This window comes from Typha latifolia, chromosome 7 (genome assembly GCF_019914945.1).
Source record: "Typha latifolia isolate L0001 chromosome 7, TyphaL0001v2, whole genome shotgun sequence".
Taxonomy (NCBI): Eukaryota; Viridiplantae; Streptophyta; class Magnoliopsida; order Poales; family Typhaceae; genus Typha; species Typha latifolia.
This window is the reverse complement of record NC_133092.1, coordinates 1,924,592-1,941,374: the sequence shown is the minus strand read 5'-3', so window position 1 is coordinate 1,941,374 and position 16,783 is coordinate 1,924,592. Positions and strand designations below refer to the sequence as shown.

General features: G+C 34.5%; 2 protein-coding genes across 9 annotated transcripts; one reads left to right on the top strand and one right to left on the bottom strand.

The window, feature by feature from the left end:
* Window positions 1–187: 187 nt before the first annotated feature.
* Window positions 188–2,856, bottom strand: LOC140791931 (uncharacterized). The gene is made up of 2 exons (XM_073142658.1): window positions 2,534–2,856; window positions 188–663 (listed from the first exon to the last, which is right to left on the bottom strand). Exons 1-2 carry the CDS (start codon window positions 2,714–2,716, stop codon window positions 409–411), a joined length of 438 nt encoding a protein of 145 aa, XP_072998759.1. The 5' UTR covers window positions 2,717–2,856; the 3' UTR covers window positions 188–408.
* A 6,135-nt stretch (window positions 2,857–8,991) lies between these two features.
* Window positions 8,992–15,795, top strand: LOC140791878 (uncharacterized). 8 transcript variants are annotated; one of them, XM_073142583.1, is made up of 9 exons: window positions 8,992–9,275; window positions 10,833–10,917; window positions 11,506–11,682; window positions 11,803–11,908; window positions 12,209–12,391; window positions 13,355–13,520; window positions 14,063–14,385; window positions 15,193–15,282; window positions 15,389–15,795. In XM_073142583.1, exons 2-9 carry the CDS (start codon window positions 10,903–10,905, stop codon window positions 15,463–15,465), a joined length of 1,137 nt encoding a protein of 378 aa, XP_072998684.1. In that variant the 5' UTR covers window positions 8,992–9,275; window positions 10,833–10,902; the 3' UTR covers window positions 15,466–15,795. The 8 variants fall into 8 exon arrangements, with proteins under 8 accessions (XP_072998684.1, XP_072998688.1, XP_072998687.1 ...); XM_073142587.1 differs by having other exon boundaries at window positions 9,016–9,275; window positions 11,518–11,682; window positions 14,117–14,385; XM_073142586.1 differs by having other exon boundaries at window positions 9,016–9,275; window positions 14,117–14,385.
* Window positions 15,796–16,783: the final 988 nt, after the last annotated feature.

Genomic DNA, 16,783 nt, shown 5'->3' with positions numbered 1-16,783 from the left:
GTACGTATTGCCCTGTATGTGAGATTGTGTTCTGTATTAATGCATATAAAGTATTTTCTTTTTGATGAGATATTGGTCAATATAAGTTGTTTGACAAGTAAAAAGTTATATGCATCAATAATACTCATTAATACAATCCCAGTGACATGTGCTAGCTTAAATCAATCCATTCCAGTTGGCAGAATACTTAACAATAAAGAGAAGATTAGTTTCTTGAAGAAAACTTTAGTTCTAAGAAACATAATGGACCTATAAGAGTTACAATTGTTACTGTTCTCCCAACAGATGGAAAATAACATAGTCACCAAACAAATGAAAGCTCATTCAGTGTACTCCTAAATGAGTCACATAGTTTGCATATATTCCATTATTGAAAACTTCCACCCAAATATCATGTAACTTAGCTATCTATTCCACCTCATACTCTTCATCATCGTCGCTTTCATCTTCATCCTCATCATCATCTTCCTTGTTATACAAGCTAGTATCACGGAACATGCTCAGCTCATCCTTCCCTTCATCCTCGTTAATGAACTCCAGACCATATACTGCATTCCTGTGCTTGACAACAAGCCACCGTAGAAGACTATCCTCCTTGTTCAAATATTGAAGCTCCTTATTAAATGTGGGAGGAAACATCACGGTCATCTGCATGAGTTGGCCCTGGAAAAGAGAAGATATGCTTTAGCAAATTAATGAAATCAGACTGGTTATGCACCATCATAGCAGTAACTAAGACTTTATGCAACAAAAGATGCAGGTCCTTATGGACCCGCGATGAGCAAGCTTTGTAACAACTTCAGCATCTACATATGATGAAGAAAATTATTTTCTCATTTAAAACGATCACTAAGAGAACTATGAAAGAAGATCTGGGCCCATCAATTTTCCAGACAATGGCCAAGAATACTAATATCACAGGTTCAAATCATGCACATCAAAAAAGAAATTCCATTATCTGTTTGAGGAAAATCTGTTGTCTGTTGACCATGATTTATCTAAACTACAATAAAAAGAAACAATCCATGAAAATCAATTATAATTTAATATATCGTCATTTTATTCCCAAAGATTGCCCCTCAAGCAAATATATTTATTTATCCTCTAAAGACTTGAAACTGAAGTTCTAATAGTATCCAAGTGTTTCCTTCTTCTAGATACTTGTCGAATCTAAGTAATCCACTGAGCTTAAATTCATACTTGTGCTACTAAAATTGCAGAACAGTAGGTCTTCAAATTTGAAATCAGCTTGCAGTAATGCCAATAAAGTGGCCTTTAAATTAAGCAAACTAAGACCAGTACAAGCCCTTAAAAGTTCAAGATAGTGTAGGCCAAGTGGCAATTCTAAAATGAACCACACTCGGAACCAAGTGGAAGAACTACTATACATAATGTAGATTGCAATGGGCAAATCAGCAAGATGAGATGTGCACTATAGATTCACCTCACTGGATACTTAATTTCTGCCAGGTAGTTAAGTTTCTGTACTTGCTGAGACCCTCATTTAGTAAATCCAGCAGATTTTGACACAAGGACCACCCAAGAGCCGAGTTCTACAACCTAAAACCCTCCAAGTACTAACAGCGTTCTGGTTAGAGAGCTGGAAGAGAAGTCCAATTCAATGAAATAAAAAATGTATAACTTACATAACAAAAATTCCAAAAAAATTTAGTGTCCGAGAACCACTCATCCAAAAAAATTAACGGAACTGTCATCATAACTGCATTTAAACCATTGAAATCACCATTGAAATCAAGGCGCTTAAGTTAGAAAATCTTACCCTAAAGCCTCACACCCTTTTTTTTCACGATTCATCAAGTACCACTAATATAAGACTTCACATACCATGTATTAGTTCCACTTTTCTTTCAAGTGTTAACTTCCAGAATATTCTCGTGGATGATCTCAGTGACATAGTCATCCTATATACCTACTCATAGCTTGTCAACAAAATTATGCTCTTGCAATTAAAAGATACTATGGAGCTGATATTGTTTCTTAATATTATTTGATCTGGAACAGCATACTATATGAGACAAGGGCATACAGACAGAACAACGTGTAAGATCATCACAAAAAGGATAACCATCGACATAGTCCAACTTATATACAGACTTCCATTATGCATTTCAATAGATTTCTTGTAGGATATTACCATTCTCTGAGATCATCCTCCTTATTTCATTTCCTTAATTCAGTTCCCTAAACTATAATTTCTGTTTCCTAGACAATTGTCTTCTCAAAACTTTGAACCAACTAGGCCTAGACACTTGTTCACTTACGTTCGTCTTTTTTCCTTCTACATCTACAGCACGAGCAAATTGTGCTTCTCACTGGTTCAGGCATTTCTTCAAACATATTACAAACAAAGATTTCAAAACCTGCAACAACTAAATCCAACCGGAAGTACGAGGAATCAATAAGCAAACAAGAGATAACATCTGAAATTTACATTACGGGCTCATATCTAGACCTAACTCTGAGTCCATTTGTTACCTATGGAAACCAAATCGAGTAAGGCAAGCCGCCTCACCTGGAAGTGCCTGCCGTCGAGCTTCCTGATCCCATATCCGAGCTGTACGGTGCCGAAGGACTTGAGGTCGGTGATGACGCCGTTGCGCTGGTACACGCGCTGCCCCACACGTGCGACCAGATCCATCACCGCCTCCTTCCGCACGTGCGGCTTCACCAGGAGCAAGCAATCATAGAGAGGCATCTCCTCTCTTCCTCCTCAGCGTCTCTTTCTCTCCCCCTTCTCCTTCCACTCCTTCCGCCTTCTCTCTTCTTCCTCGGCGATCACCTCCCTTGGCAAAAGCTTAAACCCTCTTTGTAGGCGGAGCAACAATGGAACCACATAGAGGTGAGAGAGGGGTCAATCTGGGCTTTAAATTTGGTGATTATAGAAAAGGCCCACGGCCTGCTATCTTTGTTAAACGGGTCGGATCCTATTACCGTGCTAATCCATACACAACTTAAAGACCAGTTCGGGCCCTAAGAATGCGATTAATCCATAAAAAGTTCATTCACATGGTCAAAGAATTGCATGGAAGAGTAGTATCTAGTATCCAGTATCTACCTAAAGAAAAAGATTAAAATGCATTTTACCATCAAATTATTTTACTTCCCCCCTCTACTTTTATCTTATATCAGTTAACCACCATCAACTTATTACTGATATTAAAACTGTTAAATTTTTCATCAGAATTAACAGTGTCAACAGCTAAGATTTTTAAAAATGGCTGATCAGATTTAAAAATAAAAATCCTTTCTTCACCCATTATAATATTAATTATTTTTATTAATAATTATATTATATTAATCATAAGCAGAGAGTGGTTAAACCATGCACAATAAAGTAGTGGAAAGTGATTTTCTTTCACTGCACCAGTGCTTTCGTACCATAACCTCGTTGGCACGTCAATGGCGGTGTCTTAATATCACATTTTTCTCTACGGTATGGTGATAGTGATCCACCGTGTATGACATATATTGATGTCAATTTGATATACTCAAAATTAAAATGTTTATTAAAATTTTGTCTCCAAACAAGAGAGCACCAGTACCATGCATCAGTTCATTCCACGTAAGCATTGTCCATGCTGGAATTCGCATAATTTCGGGGCACAAAATTTAAAACATTTTTATTTGTTTACTTGAATAGCATTATTTCCAAAGTTGAGTTGAGGCCAATATCCTGGACTGTAAAACACGTGTCGATCAAGTAGTGGATAGGTTTCAACGGAGCTATCCAAGTTGGTGAAGCCTTTCTGAATATACTGTTTCAGATTCCATCCTGGACAAAGTACGCAAATTAGTTATTGGTCTAATTCAAGATGTATCTAATTCCTGCATTTGGGCGCTGCAGACGATTGGCTATCACAAGAGATATTTCAACAGTAGAAGGCCTACCAGCATCGCGTCGCCAGATGACCGGTGCTGTCCCTAGCCACGTTCTGCTGTATTTGATTGCCACGTTGAAGGATCTCAGCCGGGAAATTCTTCCGTGGACCCCACCGAAGAGGCAAAGTTTTGTGACCGAAAATAGGGTGACTTCGCCACGTGTTGCTGAGTCACTTTCGAGTCCCTTTTTTTAGTTGTTTCCTTTTACTTTCTTTCTTTTTTTTAATTCTTTCGTCAATTTTTTATAATAAAAAAACCCCCCCCCGCAACTGCTGGAGTAAAAGTTCATCTAAATTCACATGTTTCCTGATTTGGTGAGGCGACATTAGAAATATAAGTAGTTTTGAAGTTGGACGTCATGATGCTCGTTGTCACATTTATTTTTTTATTTTAATTTTAATTATTTTTTTTCACATTCAAGATTTTGAATTAAATCTAGACCCTCACGAGGGATAACTAATACGAATTAGCTGGCTTGGAGTCAAGCCATCGAGCTCACATATTTAATCGAATAATTAAACATATGGATTCTTCTTAGCCGATGTACTTTCTTGCTACATATAAGCATAACAATTTTTTTCTTTGAAAATAATATGCATTATTTAAAAATTCAATGGTATCCAATCCTCATATTAAAAAAAAGTCCAAGCCCCCTTCACTGAATATATATTTTTTGAATAATAGTTTCTTTTAAAGAAGCTCACATGAAACCATTGTAAACTTTATTAAAAAAGAGAGAGTAAACTATTGCGAGTTTACATGGTCGCACCTTGCCAAATATTAGGGGCTTAATAAGTTTAGAATTTATTTGGAAGTAAATGTGTTTATTTTTTTAGAGAGAGATAGAAATATATGATAAAAAAAATTTAATTTAAAATAACGGTACTATTATTATTTTGATATGACATGAAATAGTAGAAAATGTATTAATTTTGGAGAGAAATTAATGATGCTAGTGCCAAAAAATAAATATATTTTATATTTTCTCTCGATATTGAGTTTTCTATTAGTTACCTATTAATGGACTAGCTTTTGGTCTCGTTCCAAATGCCAGTACACAATTTGTTTTTATTATATTTAACTCATGCATTAGGGACTCTTATTATATAGATAAGTTAAATTAAGATAAAATAGTGATTAATAAATATAAAAAATAGATGGAAAAAATAGAGGAGAGAGAAATAAATATTACTATAGTGGTATAGATTTAAATAGTTATATACTTATTATACTAACATTAAAAAAATTATATTAAACTAAACATATTCTTATTCTACAAAAGTGAATTGAGGAGGAATTAGAGGTTAGGTTTGTGAAGTTGATGTAATGGTCCAGCATCTGTAATCCTCATTTGATCCTATTGGAGAATAAAATCAAAGTATTGGGATCTGAACCCGACCTGTGGTCCAGAGTCTACGGTGGATCCATCAACCTCATCTACTGCTGCTTTGGACCACCTCCTAAGTCCTAACTATTGATGTAATTAATCCACTAAAATCTCAAGATCATTAGAATATTTTAGGTTGATGACACCATGATCCCTCAAATGGAAACAAATTAATTACATAATAATCACCAGTAAAATGATTATTATGCCATGCTCTATTACATTATACAAGCACAAATATTGCTACGTAAATATTATTTCGTTTCTCCAATTACTCTTCTATAATGTTAGCATGAAGCAGAAAAATATGTGCACGTGCACAAAAATCCTTTGGTTATTATAAAAACATATGTATTTAATATTAAAAAAATATATGAACGTATTCAGTTTCAGAAGCTCATTTTTATTATTATTTTGTTGTGCAAATAGCCAGTGGAAACTTAATTCTCTTATTAAGAAGTAAGTTGCCAAATTGGTTGCTATCAATAGTTCTTGAAACAAAATGGATCCCCATGTCCCTCTCTCTAAGGTATCTATCCTGTCACCACCCCTTCCACCCAACGGCTATCCTTGCCGCTTGTATATAATAATATCTAAAGCTACCCAGAGAAAGCCACAATTAGTGACATAGAAAGACAGAGAGGTCCCTTGGGACCTCCAAAGGACCATGCCTCTCAGGGAGTTTTTGGAGGTTTTTTTAAATGCTATCCTAATTTTCTTTTAACTCAAATTCAAGAAAATTGAATAATTTGAAAAACTCGCGTACATAATATTAACTTATAAATAGAGCGTGGAGATCTAAGAAAAAAAAATAGTGTGAATCGACATCTTATCTGTTATATTAACACATAAGTTTTTAATGTATCAACACAATTGTATCTAATATCAATAGCTTAAACTTACGACAGCAATACGTTTGATATGATCTTCAAATGTGAAGCACTCTCTAGAGTAGTTTGACATCAAAATAGTTTTGAGTAACAGGAAGTGGACATCAGTTAAATCATGGGAATTGGAGCCGAGACTTTTGTCATTCATCATTCATAAAGAGAGCAGGCATGAAGATTGAAGAGGAATCATCGCAATATTTATGGATTTATTTGTATTTTTTCTTTCTTTTATTTGCTTTTTTACTCAAGCACAATAGATATACATAGGTTAAATTTATCAACAAAAAAAGAAGAGAGAGAGAGAGAGAGATAGTTATAAACCCTTAATCTATGCATATTTCAGAGGTAGGAAATAGATCCCTTGGCATGTACATGCTAATATTTTTCCATGACATAGGAGAATGTCAACATAAGCATTAATTAAAGAGAAAAAAAAATATCAACTAGCTGAGTTGGACATCTGGCTGAGATTTTTCTTCTAGATGATTTGCTCTTGTTTATTTGTGTGCTGAGGTGTTTTTGGCAGCCGATGGAAACGGTCAAAAACAAGTGTCTTGGCCATTGGAGAACATTCTCTCTACCTAAGTCTTTGATGCCATGCTTGTCAAGCCCAACCATATCTTTGTTTTATTTTATTTTTTTAGACTTCTTTCCGGCAATTAAAGTGATTTGGACATCCCCACTCCAATCAAGAGAACAAGTACAATATCAAGATAGTGGAACTCATTAGGGTAGTAAACCTATGGTAAATTTTACATTTAAATTACTCTTAAGTAGTTCTCAACTTTTATATTTATCAGTGGCCTCTACAGTTTAGACTAGTGTAAAGTTGTTAGTTTTTTCATATAAATTTAACAAACTAAATATAAATTATTATTAATAATTATAGTGTGTAATCATATGCATAAGTTTTATAAAAAAATTATTAAGAAAATCAAAGTGAAATGCAAGTTTTAGTAATATATATGTTTCTAACTAGGGTTAAATAAATTTTACTCTCCCGTACTTATGCTCTAAATTATTTTACTTCTATGTACTTTAAAAAGTCTTAAACCAGTTCATGTACTGTTACACACCGGCTTGATCCGATTTGGAGTTAGCTTAGAATAGATGATAATGGTGGTGGCTTGCAAAATGCAGATGTGATAAATGGTCGAAGACTGTGATTGACCTACAACTATGGTAGCAGGTAAAGATAAGAGGGAGATTAGAAGTTAGATGAGACATTGTCAACGAAAGAGATGGCGCTGGTTAGTGAAGAAATTGACAGAAGAGGGAGAATAGAAGCTAGATGAGATCTAAATAAAGCCAATAAATCTTTCATTCTAAGTAAGCCTAAGATACAAGCCATAATACCTTATTTATAGAGATTAAATCAAAAAGTCATAAATAAATTTAACTAAATCAGTAATTCTATATATTGAATCTTGAGAAATTAGGTTAGCGATGTTATCCAACAAGTTTGGTATTATTCGGAAGTTTGTGAAATATTCTGCAAATATTTTTTCGAAACTATACAGAGTTGAATTTAATTAATTAAATAAAATCCTAAGCTCTAACTAAATCAAATAATCAGATAATTAGACTCAATCCATTGAGCCCAATGTCTTTCGAGGAAATTCGATCTGGTCTGAATCGCATCATGTACTTACGACTAAAATGATATTGTTAGTTTTTTTTCATCCATATCAACGAAAAGCGCCCAATAAATTTTAAAAATTGAATGGAAAGCTGAATCCCTCCATTTTAAGTTTTTTATGGACAAAAATATTCTCTCACCTATTGAAAACATACTCACATAGAGTTTATCAAATTTGAATTTTAGGAAGTTTAATAGTTATTTTTATATTTCGAAAAAGATAAATATGAATTAAAAAAAAACAGAATAAAAAACTCATCTATTTGTCTAATAAACACGAAGTAAAATTTTGGTTATTTAGGCTCTCTCTATGAGATTTTTTTTAAGCATATAATAAAGTAATTTTGGACGTAAGTATAGAAGGTTAAAATATATTTAACTCTTATTACTATCTAAAACTAATTTTTTTAAAAAAGAAAGAAAGAAATTTTTTGGTTGCCTATGTAAACGTTTGACGTAGGAACGCAAGTACGGGAGAAAAATTTTCTCATGCCGATCTACAAAGAAAGATGGTGTTATAGAAAAAAGAAAACAATTGTCTATCATATTAACAATTCTCCAAAAGATAACAACAAATTAACTGGATGGTCATATCTTAGAAGAGTGATCGCCAATGTTTAATTAACACCTGTAAGCAGTAATATCACTCACGAGATCCATCAGAATGTAGTTATCATAAAAAGTCATATTCTATGACAAGATGCATGGCCATAAATATCTTCCCTTTTAAAAATGACTTACTAAAATCTAAATCTTGACCAAGTTAATCTCTCTAAAATACCCATTCGTTGCTATGTAAATAGATAGCCGACTATGTGATTAAAGATAGCAATATCAGATAAAAGTACATTTAATTTTAATTTATTTCTTCGTTAATTGAGCATTACCATTGTGATTAATATACAACATGAGCCTTATTTAGCGATTTGTGAAGGTGGAGATCAACAAAAGCTGGATTAAGACGCGAACAATGATATTTCGTGAATCATCCCATAAACCCTTGAGCAAATGATTGGGAGATTTTTTTTTAATAAATTTTTTTTCATTTATCTAACGGAGTTGATTTGACGCCGTGAGTCGAGAAGCCGAGACGTGTGCGGTATTGCTATATTTTACTGTATCTCCTAAGACGACCGCGAAACTAAGTACACGTCCCTCTAGAAAATAAAATTAATATGAGGCCCTTTTTGAGAAAAAGAGGGGGAGAGAGAGATAAATTATTGGGAAGACAAGGCGTATATATAACGGACGGCGGCGTCACTGCTTGGACCCCTCTCCTTCTCCTTCCTCTTCCATCTTCTCTCTCTCTCTCTCTCTCTCTCTCTCTCTCTCTCTCTCTCTCTCTCTCTCTCTCTCTCTCGTCCATGTGTTTATAGTGAGGTTAGAGAGAGAGGGGGGATACTCCGACTTGAAAGTAGAAGCCAAAGAATCTCTCCTTGTTCATCTCAACTGCGTGATGGTAATCTCTGATGGGGGTAGATCTGTCGTAGTCTTTTCGCTTCTTTGATGGATTCTTGGTATTTTGGGGTTCTCTGGTTTGGGTTGGTGAATGAATCACTAAGTTTAGTAGACAAACCATTGGGAGTGGGAATGTGGTAAAACCTTTTGTTCTCAAAATTCTTCATTTTTTTTTATATTTCTGTGCTTTTAGAAGATTTTCCAGCAGATAGCTTTGCTGGGTCCTTTTTTTTTTTCCTCTCCTTTAGTTGGTTTTGCTTTTGAATCTAAAATCGAAGTGGTTCCGATGTCCCGGAGCTTCTCTGGGATGTAAAGATGGACGCTAGGTTTGTGCATGAGGTGCGGTGAATTTTTTGGTTTGATTTTGTTGCAGGTCCTCCTTTCTTGCCTTCTCTTTTTCAACGGTTTTGAATGGAATCTCGTGGATTTATTGCTTTTACTGTAACTAGGAACTTTTATTTTCCCAAAAGCAAATGAGGAAATGCATATGCTTGTGAGATGTGGAAATGTGAAGCTCGGAGCTCTGTTTGAGGTTGAGGTGGCTTTCTGTTTTGGGATTCATTAATTTCAAGATGCGACCTTTGGAATACTTCAAGATGAAAATTTTCCCAAAAAAAACAAGAGAAAGAAATCTAAGTTGGATTAATGTGCTTTAACTATATTGGATAAAGTCAAAAAAAATTTCTTGATGCTGTTTCATCGGTTGGGCAGAATAACAATTATTACAACAGGATTGTTCTGTTCCTTAATAGTTCTAAGTGTTTCTAGGCTGAGCAGTTGCTAACCTGTACTGTTTGGAAAAAATTGTCAAATTATTTTCTGTTTTCTTGACAGAAATTGTTTTGAGAGATACATTATTAATGAAAAGGCGGATGCTGACGCATATTAACAATTTGCAAAAGGGTCATTGCCTACCTTACTCCTTGAAGCCCTTATACCTACTTATCTGTTTCGTGATTAACTACTAGGAATTAGGTGTTGAACAATTTGTAATTTGCCACTTTCTAGGCATACATTACTGTATGCTAGTAAATATAAGAATAGGCATATTTCTAGTTCTTGGTTTTTGTTGAAGTGTTACATGAAGTTGTACTATTATTGATGTACCACACTTGTTTTAGATTCTCAGCATGAAAGACAAGGTTCTGTAGAATTATGTGAAGGATGTAAAAAGCTCATGTCTTATTACCAGTTACAGATTGGTTCTCTATCTATTTGAGCAGAAAAGCTCCATCAAAATATTACGATGATATTTATTGGCCTAGATTTCTATTACGTTAAGTGGAAGGTAACCATGGATATCTTGAGTGCACAAATATTTTTCTGCTAAATGCACATCTCAATCTTTATGAAAAGAAAATCATGTTTATCCTGATAAAATAACATTTTGAACTATTTATTTAGTAATTTCCCCAACGTGTTCCTTTATTTGAAATTTCAGATTTACTATTGAAGACCTGGTAAAAGAGAGCATTCTGCCAAACTGTGTAGTTTCAATAAGAATAGTGCAACTGACACATTGTAGTCCTTATAGCCACTAACATTACCTTTTCTCCAGGAAAAACCTAATGAAGTATTCCTGTTTTGGTGAATCGGACAATTGTAGCTGCACTTTGCCATAGCATCAAATGAAGATGTCGCAGGTGATATTTTTGTTAGATATATTGCTAGATTTTCTCCATTATACATTTCATACTTTTCTCATTTATTTTCATCCTTTTAATATGAATAAACATGTTGAGTCGCAAATTGATCGCGCTTAGATAGTTAGGGGCTTGTGGTTTATGAGCATCCCCAAGTTCAAATTCCAGCAGTACCTATTTGTTAATTAGGTTTGCCTTATGTTGAAATGTCTCCACTAATTCAGTAGGATACAGGTTTTTCCTGTCGTCTTCAGCCTATGTCTGGAATGAATCTTTTCCTGATATGCTATGCTGTTGCAAGCGGCTGCTAGTGTAGGCATAGTGTTTTGTCAGCAACTTCTGAAGTAGTGGATGACTGATTAAATTCTTGACCGCACAATATATTTGGTTGAACACTTGTTTTCTTTGCTTAAGGGGACTAATCTTATACAAATGAGGACTAGTCTGGTTTTTTGCTATGAATCTATTCTATGTAGAATAATGAGGCTACTTGTTGCTAACTTGTTACTCAACATTAATTATTCTTGATGCAAACCTGATTCTTCCATATTACCTTAACTCTGTAGAATGTTTCATTTCATCTAACAGGAGTCTCTACAGGATCCCCAACACATGGAAGAGGTAAAGCCATCAGTACAACTGACAGGTGAAATACAAGGTAATCAGCAAAGTACCTTGGGCCCTGAGGCTCCTGGAGCAGATACTACTTCATTATCAGTTGCAAGTAGTGACAATAGAAAGGTTTCTCGTGAAGATATCGAACTTGTAAGATGTTCATTTCCAACTCAGTTGCTTTTAATATGACATATTTTGTGAATTTTCTTCTTTCCAAATTTAAAATAGTAATTTTACTTTTTCACTGATTAACATACCTATTTGTTGCAGGTTCAGAATTTGATAGAACGATGTTTACAACTCTATATGAATAAAGGAGAAGTAGTCAGGACTCTATCTACTCGTGCTAGAATAGAACCTGGTTTTACTACTCTAGGTGAGGCTTGATCAAAGGAACCTTCTCTTTTTTCAATACAAGTTAACATACGTTTTACAGTTCTTTGGTTATGCTTAAGAGTTAAAGCAGTAATCATAATGTTAGAGAGGCATATTTGTGCCTTTCTATTGTAATATTTGGTTTGAAAAATAAATTCCAAACAAGTACTTCTTGACTTACTCTTTTTCATGGAAGTGGGGAATATTTTTTTTTGTTTGAATAAGTAGAAAAATATTTGAGCTGATATGTAACTTCATATTCTTTCTTAATCATTCTGTCCGATATTCTTCATTATTTCAGTTTGGCAGAAGCTGGAAGAGGAAAACTCCGAGTTTTTCAGGGCTTACTATATAAGGCTGAAATTGAAAAAACAAATCATCTTGTTCAATCATTTGTTGGAGCACCAGTACCATCTGATGAAGTACCCAGTGCCAACTAAGGTTCCATTGGCTCCTATGCAAAATGGGATTCATCCTATGCCTGGTAATTTCTATTTCTCAAAGCTTTAAGCTTTGTAACAGGACTGTCAGAAACAAAATATTTTGAATCCTAAACTATATATAGTTTTTAATTATATGACTTTTACCATTCTATGAAAATGTTAGCCTTCACAGTATTGCTTATATGTAATATTAGGGGATGGAATTACCAGTTGAGTTATTTGATTGTTTCCCTTCTTTAACCTTTGAAATGTAACTTTGAGATATAACTAAGAAATCATCTAACTTGGTACCACTCTCATCAGACTTTACCATTCTGAGTTGTTGAGATACCTTCTGATTGATGTTTTGGTTATCACTTATCCGATCAATTTAATAGTAGTTGTTTAGAAATTAAATATTAAGCATATTTGGCTATCCTGTATAATAAAGATTGTTCATTGACAAGCCATCCGTAGCGATAACTATATTGTGAATTGGTTCATTATGTATAATTACTCCACCTCATCCTGTCAGATGTGAAGTGCAAAATTAGGTGATAAGTGATTCTTCCCTACTTAATCTTGTATCCTGTAAAACCTTTTCTTTCTGTAGTTTCCAGGATTATATGTAACTCCACAGGCTTCTCCTCCCACTAATGTTATTCTTTTTTGCAACATCATTGAATTACAGTTACCCGAGTATTATTGCACTTGCCAATTTGTTGGCTAGTAAATAACTAAATATTATCAAATTTTTTGAGAAAAAAAAAAGATCAATTGTAACAAGAAGTGAGTAATTGATTGGGTTCTTTTAAAGGGTTTATATATTGTTAAAGCAAACTTTTCTAGTTCCTGAGTCCATTCATATATCTGCAAAAGTGTCATGTATTTTACTTATTGTGCTTTATTTCCATGAATATCATGTTCTCTTTTGGTTTCTGAAACCATCACTATCAAAAATTTCTTGTTCAGTTTCTCGCTCGCAATTATCATTCTTATTCAATGCCAACCTGTTTGCAGTGCAGTCAACAATTTACCTATGGGATATCCAGTGCTTCAGCAACCCCCAATGCCAACCACAGGTCAACCTCATCTTGAGTCTATGGGCTGTGGTTTATCCAGTTGTCATGTGGTGAATGGAATTCCTGCAGCAGGCGGTTATCATCCAATTCGAATGAGTTCAGGAAATGAGTAAGTGCATCTTTCTTTTTTCATTTTGGGGTCCATTTCTTGATTTCTTCTTTCTTTTGTATATGGTTAATATGATAGCACCATCTGACCATGTTAACATTTACTTACTATAATGGTACACTATGTTAGAATTGCAAAGAACAGACTATGATCAAATCACCATTTCGTAATTCTTAGTCAATCTTTTGTCTGATGGTTCATCTGGTTTTAATTTACAATCCCATTATTACTTATTTATGTATAAAGATGAAACACAATTTCATCTATTTCTTACTAGTTCTCATTATTCAAATCACAGTGGTTCACTGGGAGCCATAATACAGTTGCTGCTCATCTTGTCAAGTTAGTAAAACACCACTAAGAGGAGGATATTCTGCACTACTTTAAAAAAAAAAGAAAATCTCCAAATGCTTATCTTGAAAATGATAATATGATTTTTCTCTAATTCAAACTCTTCTAGAAGTTAATAATAGCAATATTTTTTATGCATCTTGGATATGCCTCCTATGTTGTCACTAAATATTCCGTGAATCTTGTTGAAGCATGGTCATGGACAATGGTATGTCTGAAGCTGCACCTTCTGTGCCTCCATGCAGTGCTATGTCATCAATGTCAGAGATGGCAGTGAGTCCTGCATCAGTGGCATCAAGTAACCATTTTCCTTTCACTCCATCTGAGATATCGGGGTTGGGCATGGATGCATCTACACTAGATGCGACCTTTGCATCTGATGTAGGGAATACAGGAGCCCTGCAATTAGGACAGGATGGTGGGGTTGGATCCTCAAGAGACTCCATCAGATCCTTAGGACAGCTTTGGAACTTCAGTCTTTCTGATCTAACAGCAGACTTGACAAATTTGGGAGGTAAATTTTATTTCAGCAATTTGATGCACATTCAGTTTCTTTTCTTCATAGCATATATAAGGAAAGATGTTGAACAGATTTGAAGCTGGGAAACATTGAGATACACTTACCTTGATTTCCTTTGTTCTAATCTTAGTTATTAGCTTTTAATAACATGTTTTTCTTTAAGGTTCTAACTTGTCAATTGAAATGTTGATTGAATCCGTGTTTGCAAATGATGCTTACCAATGTAAAATGCTAGTATTCAAAGTGTCCATCTTGGGGTTAAGGCACCCTCATTGCATTGATCATCCACTGAGCACTGTAGAGTTCTTTTTCCATGTAGTCTATGCACTTTTATAAAATTGATTTCCCCAAGCAAGCTTGAATCATGTGAGTCAACAAATCTAGTGGTCATTCTCATATGACCGTTATTTGTGAAGGCCAACACATATTCAGTACTGAGTATATATAAGTTCAATTGCGAGAAGGGTTTTGAAATTCTCGGTGTATCTGATCTACTATAATCTGTCTATTGTATATCACTCTGATGTTGTGTCGAGTCTAGTAATTTTAGGACAGTAGCAGCTATTTTTAGCTTAAATGGAGCTAGATTTTCTATGCTTTATGCTAAATTCCACTAGTATAACGTAGGAATCCTATACAAATTTGTAGCTTCCAATATAAAAAAACATATTTTCATCTTTTCAGCAATAAGTTCAGTGAACTTGGCCCTAGAAACAAAGTCTACATATTTATCAAACACTAATTCTAATTATTTGCTTCTCTTCCTGCTTGTTTCATATGTACATATATGGTTTGTATCAGATCTTGGAGCTCTTGAAAACTACTCTGGTTCTCCATTCCTGCCATCAGACTCTGACATCTTACTTGACTCCCCTGATCAGGATGATATAGGTAATTTGGACCTTCACATTGCGTCCTATTTTCCTGCAAATTCTGTCTTCTATATTAACGTGTCATTTTGCTGAGGAATTCCTGATATATGTTCAACATGTTTCAGTTGAAGAATACTTCGCCGATGCCATCAATGGGCCATGCTCTCAATCAGACGAAGAGAATAATCGAGAACAAAAGTGAAGCTTCCATTTTTCAAGCTTCTACCCCTAGATAGGCTGTGTATATCTTGGAAGGCCGGCTTAGTGGCGGCATCTCCTTGATATATGTCCTTCATGATGGAAGCTAATTGCTTAATAGCGACAGGAAGTGACCGCATCCTATTGGCCTATGCCACTGTCATGTTGGCAGAAGATGGCTGTTATTTGTCTATGTTATTATTTAAGAATTTTGGAGTGACTAGTGAAAGTGAAACTTCAAATAAATGGTGATGGTATAGGCAGGAGGAGCTCATATTTGTTGCAAGAAAAGATCTAACCAAGTTAAAAGAGGTATGATTCACCTTTTGCTGAATCCTCTGTTGACTCTTTGCTGTTCAAATGGTGGCTTGTTTTGTCACCTGATTAATGCTGTGGTGATCACAAGCATCACTCAATTAGTGAGCTAATCCCACATTTCAGATAGAACGTTAACATATAGATTCTTTTTCGAGAATAAGTTAGCATATAAATCCTTCATACTGTGGCTTTAAAGTGTAGCAGTTGGTTTGCTACATTCTATCTATATTGGCCACAAGTGGCTTATCATGTAGTGCATTAAATATGATGCACACTGCGATATATGGCAGATCGCAACTTCTTTTAGTTTCAAGGGTGTTTTGCTCGTCTACCCTCTGGGAATTTTTTATAAAAAAAAATACTTGCGTATTATGCATTTATACCCCTAAAAAATATATAGGTTGTTGCATGAATGCTCTTTGAACTCTTGCTCTTCCTTTTTTTTTTGGGTACGGACGCCTTTCAAATCTAATTAATTAGTAGAATTTCATCAATTTAATTGTTAAAAGGCATATATAAGTTTTATTTTATTTTCAGTTATATATATTTCTTTTTGTTAAGGGCAGCATTTATGTTCTTTTATTGGTTCAATTACTAAGATTTAACTAATAGTTATTTAAAAGTAATTTAGACGGGATATACATAAATATAAAATTAAGAAAGGCATACAAAAATAAAATCCATATATTCCCTTTTCTAGACTCTCCTCAACCACTGCAACTCAGGGTAGCCATCAGGAAGATTGGTGTTGATGTCCAGTTTATGATTAGTTTGTGAGCTTTCTGTCAATAATCTCCTCCAAAAATGTGAATGAGAAGCTCTCCTTTGTGTTAGAAGAAGATTTATAAAATTCCAACCTGATAAAAAGTAAAAGATTTCTTTTGTTTTACAAAAGCAAAAGATTCAAAAGATCAAACTGTAGCTGCCTATTCACTTTGACTTTATGAAATGCTAAGGCAATATAGGCTAAGAAAACAAAAATTAACCACTTCAAACAAGAAAGA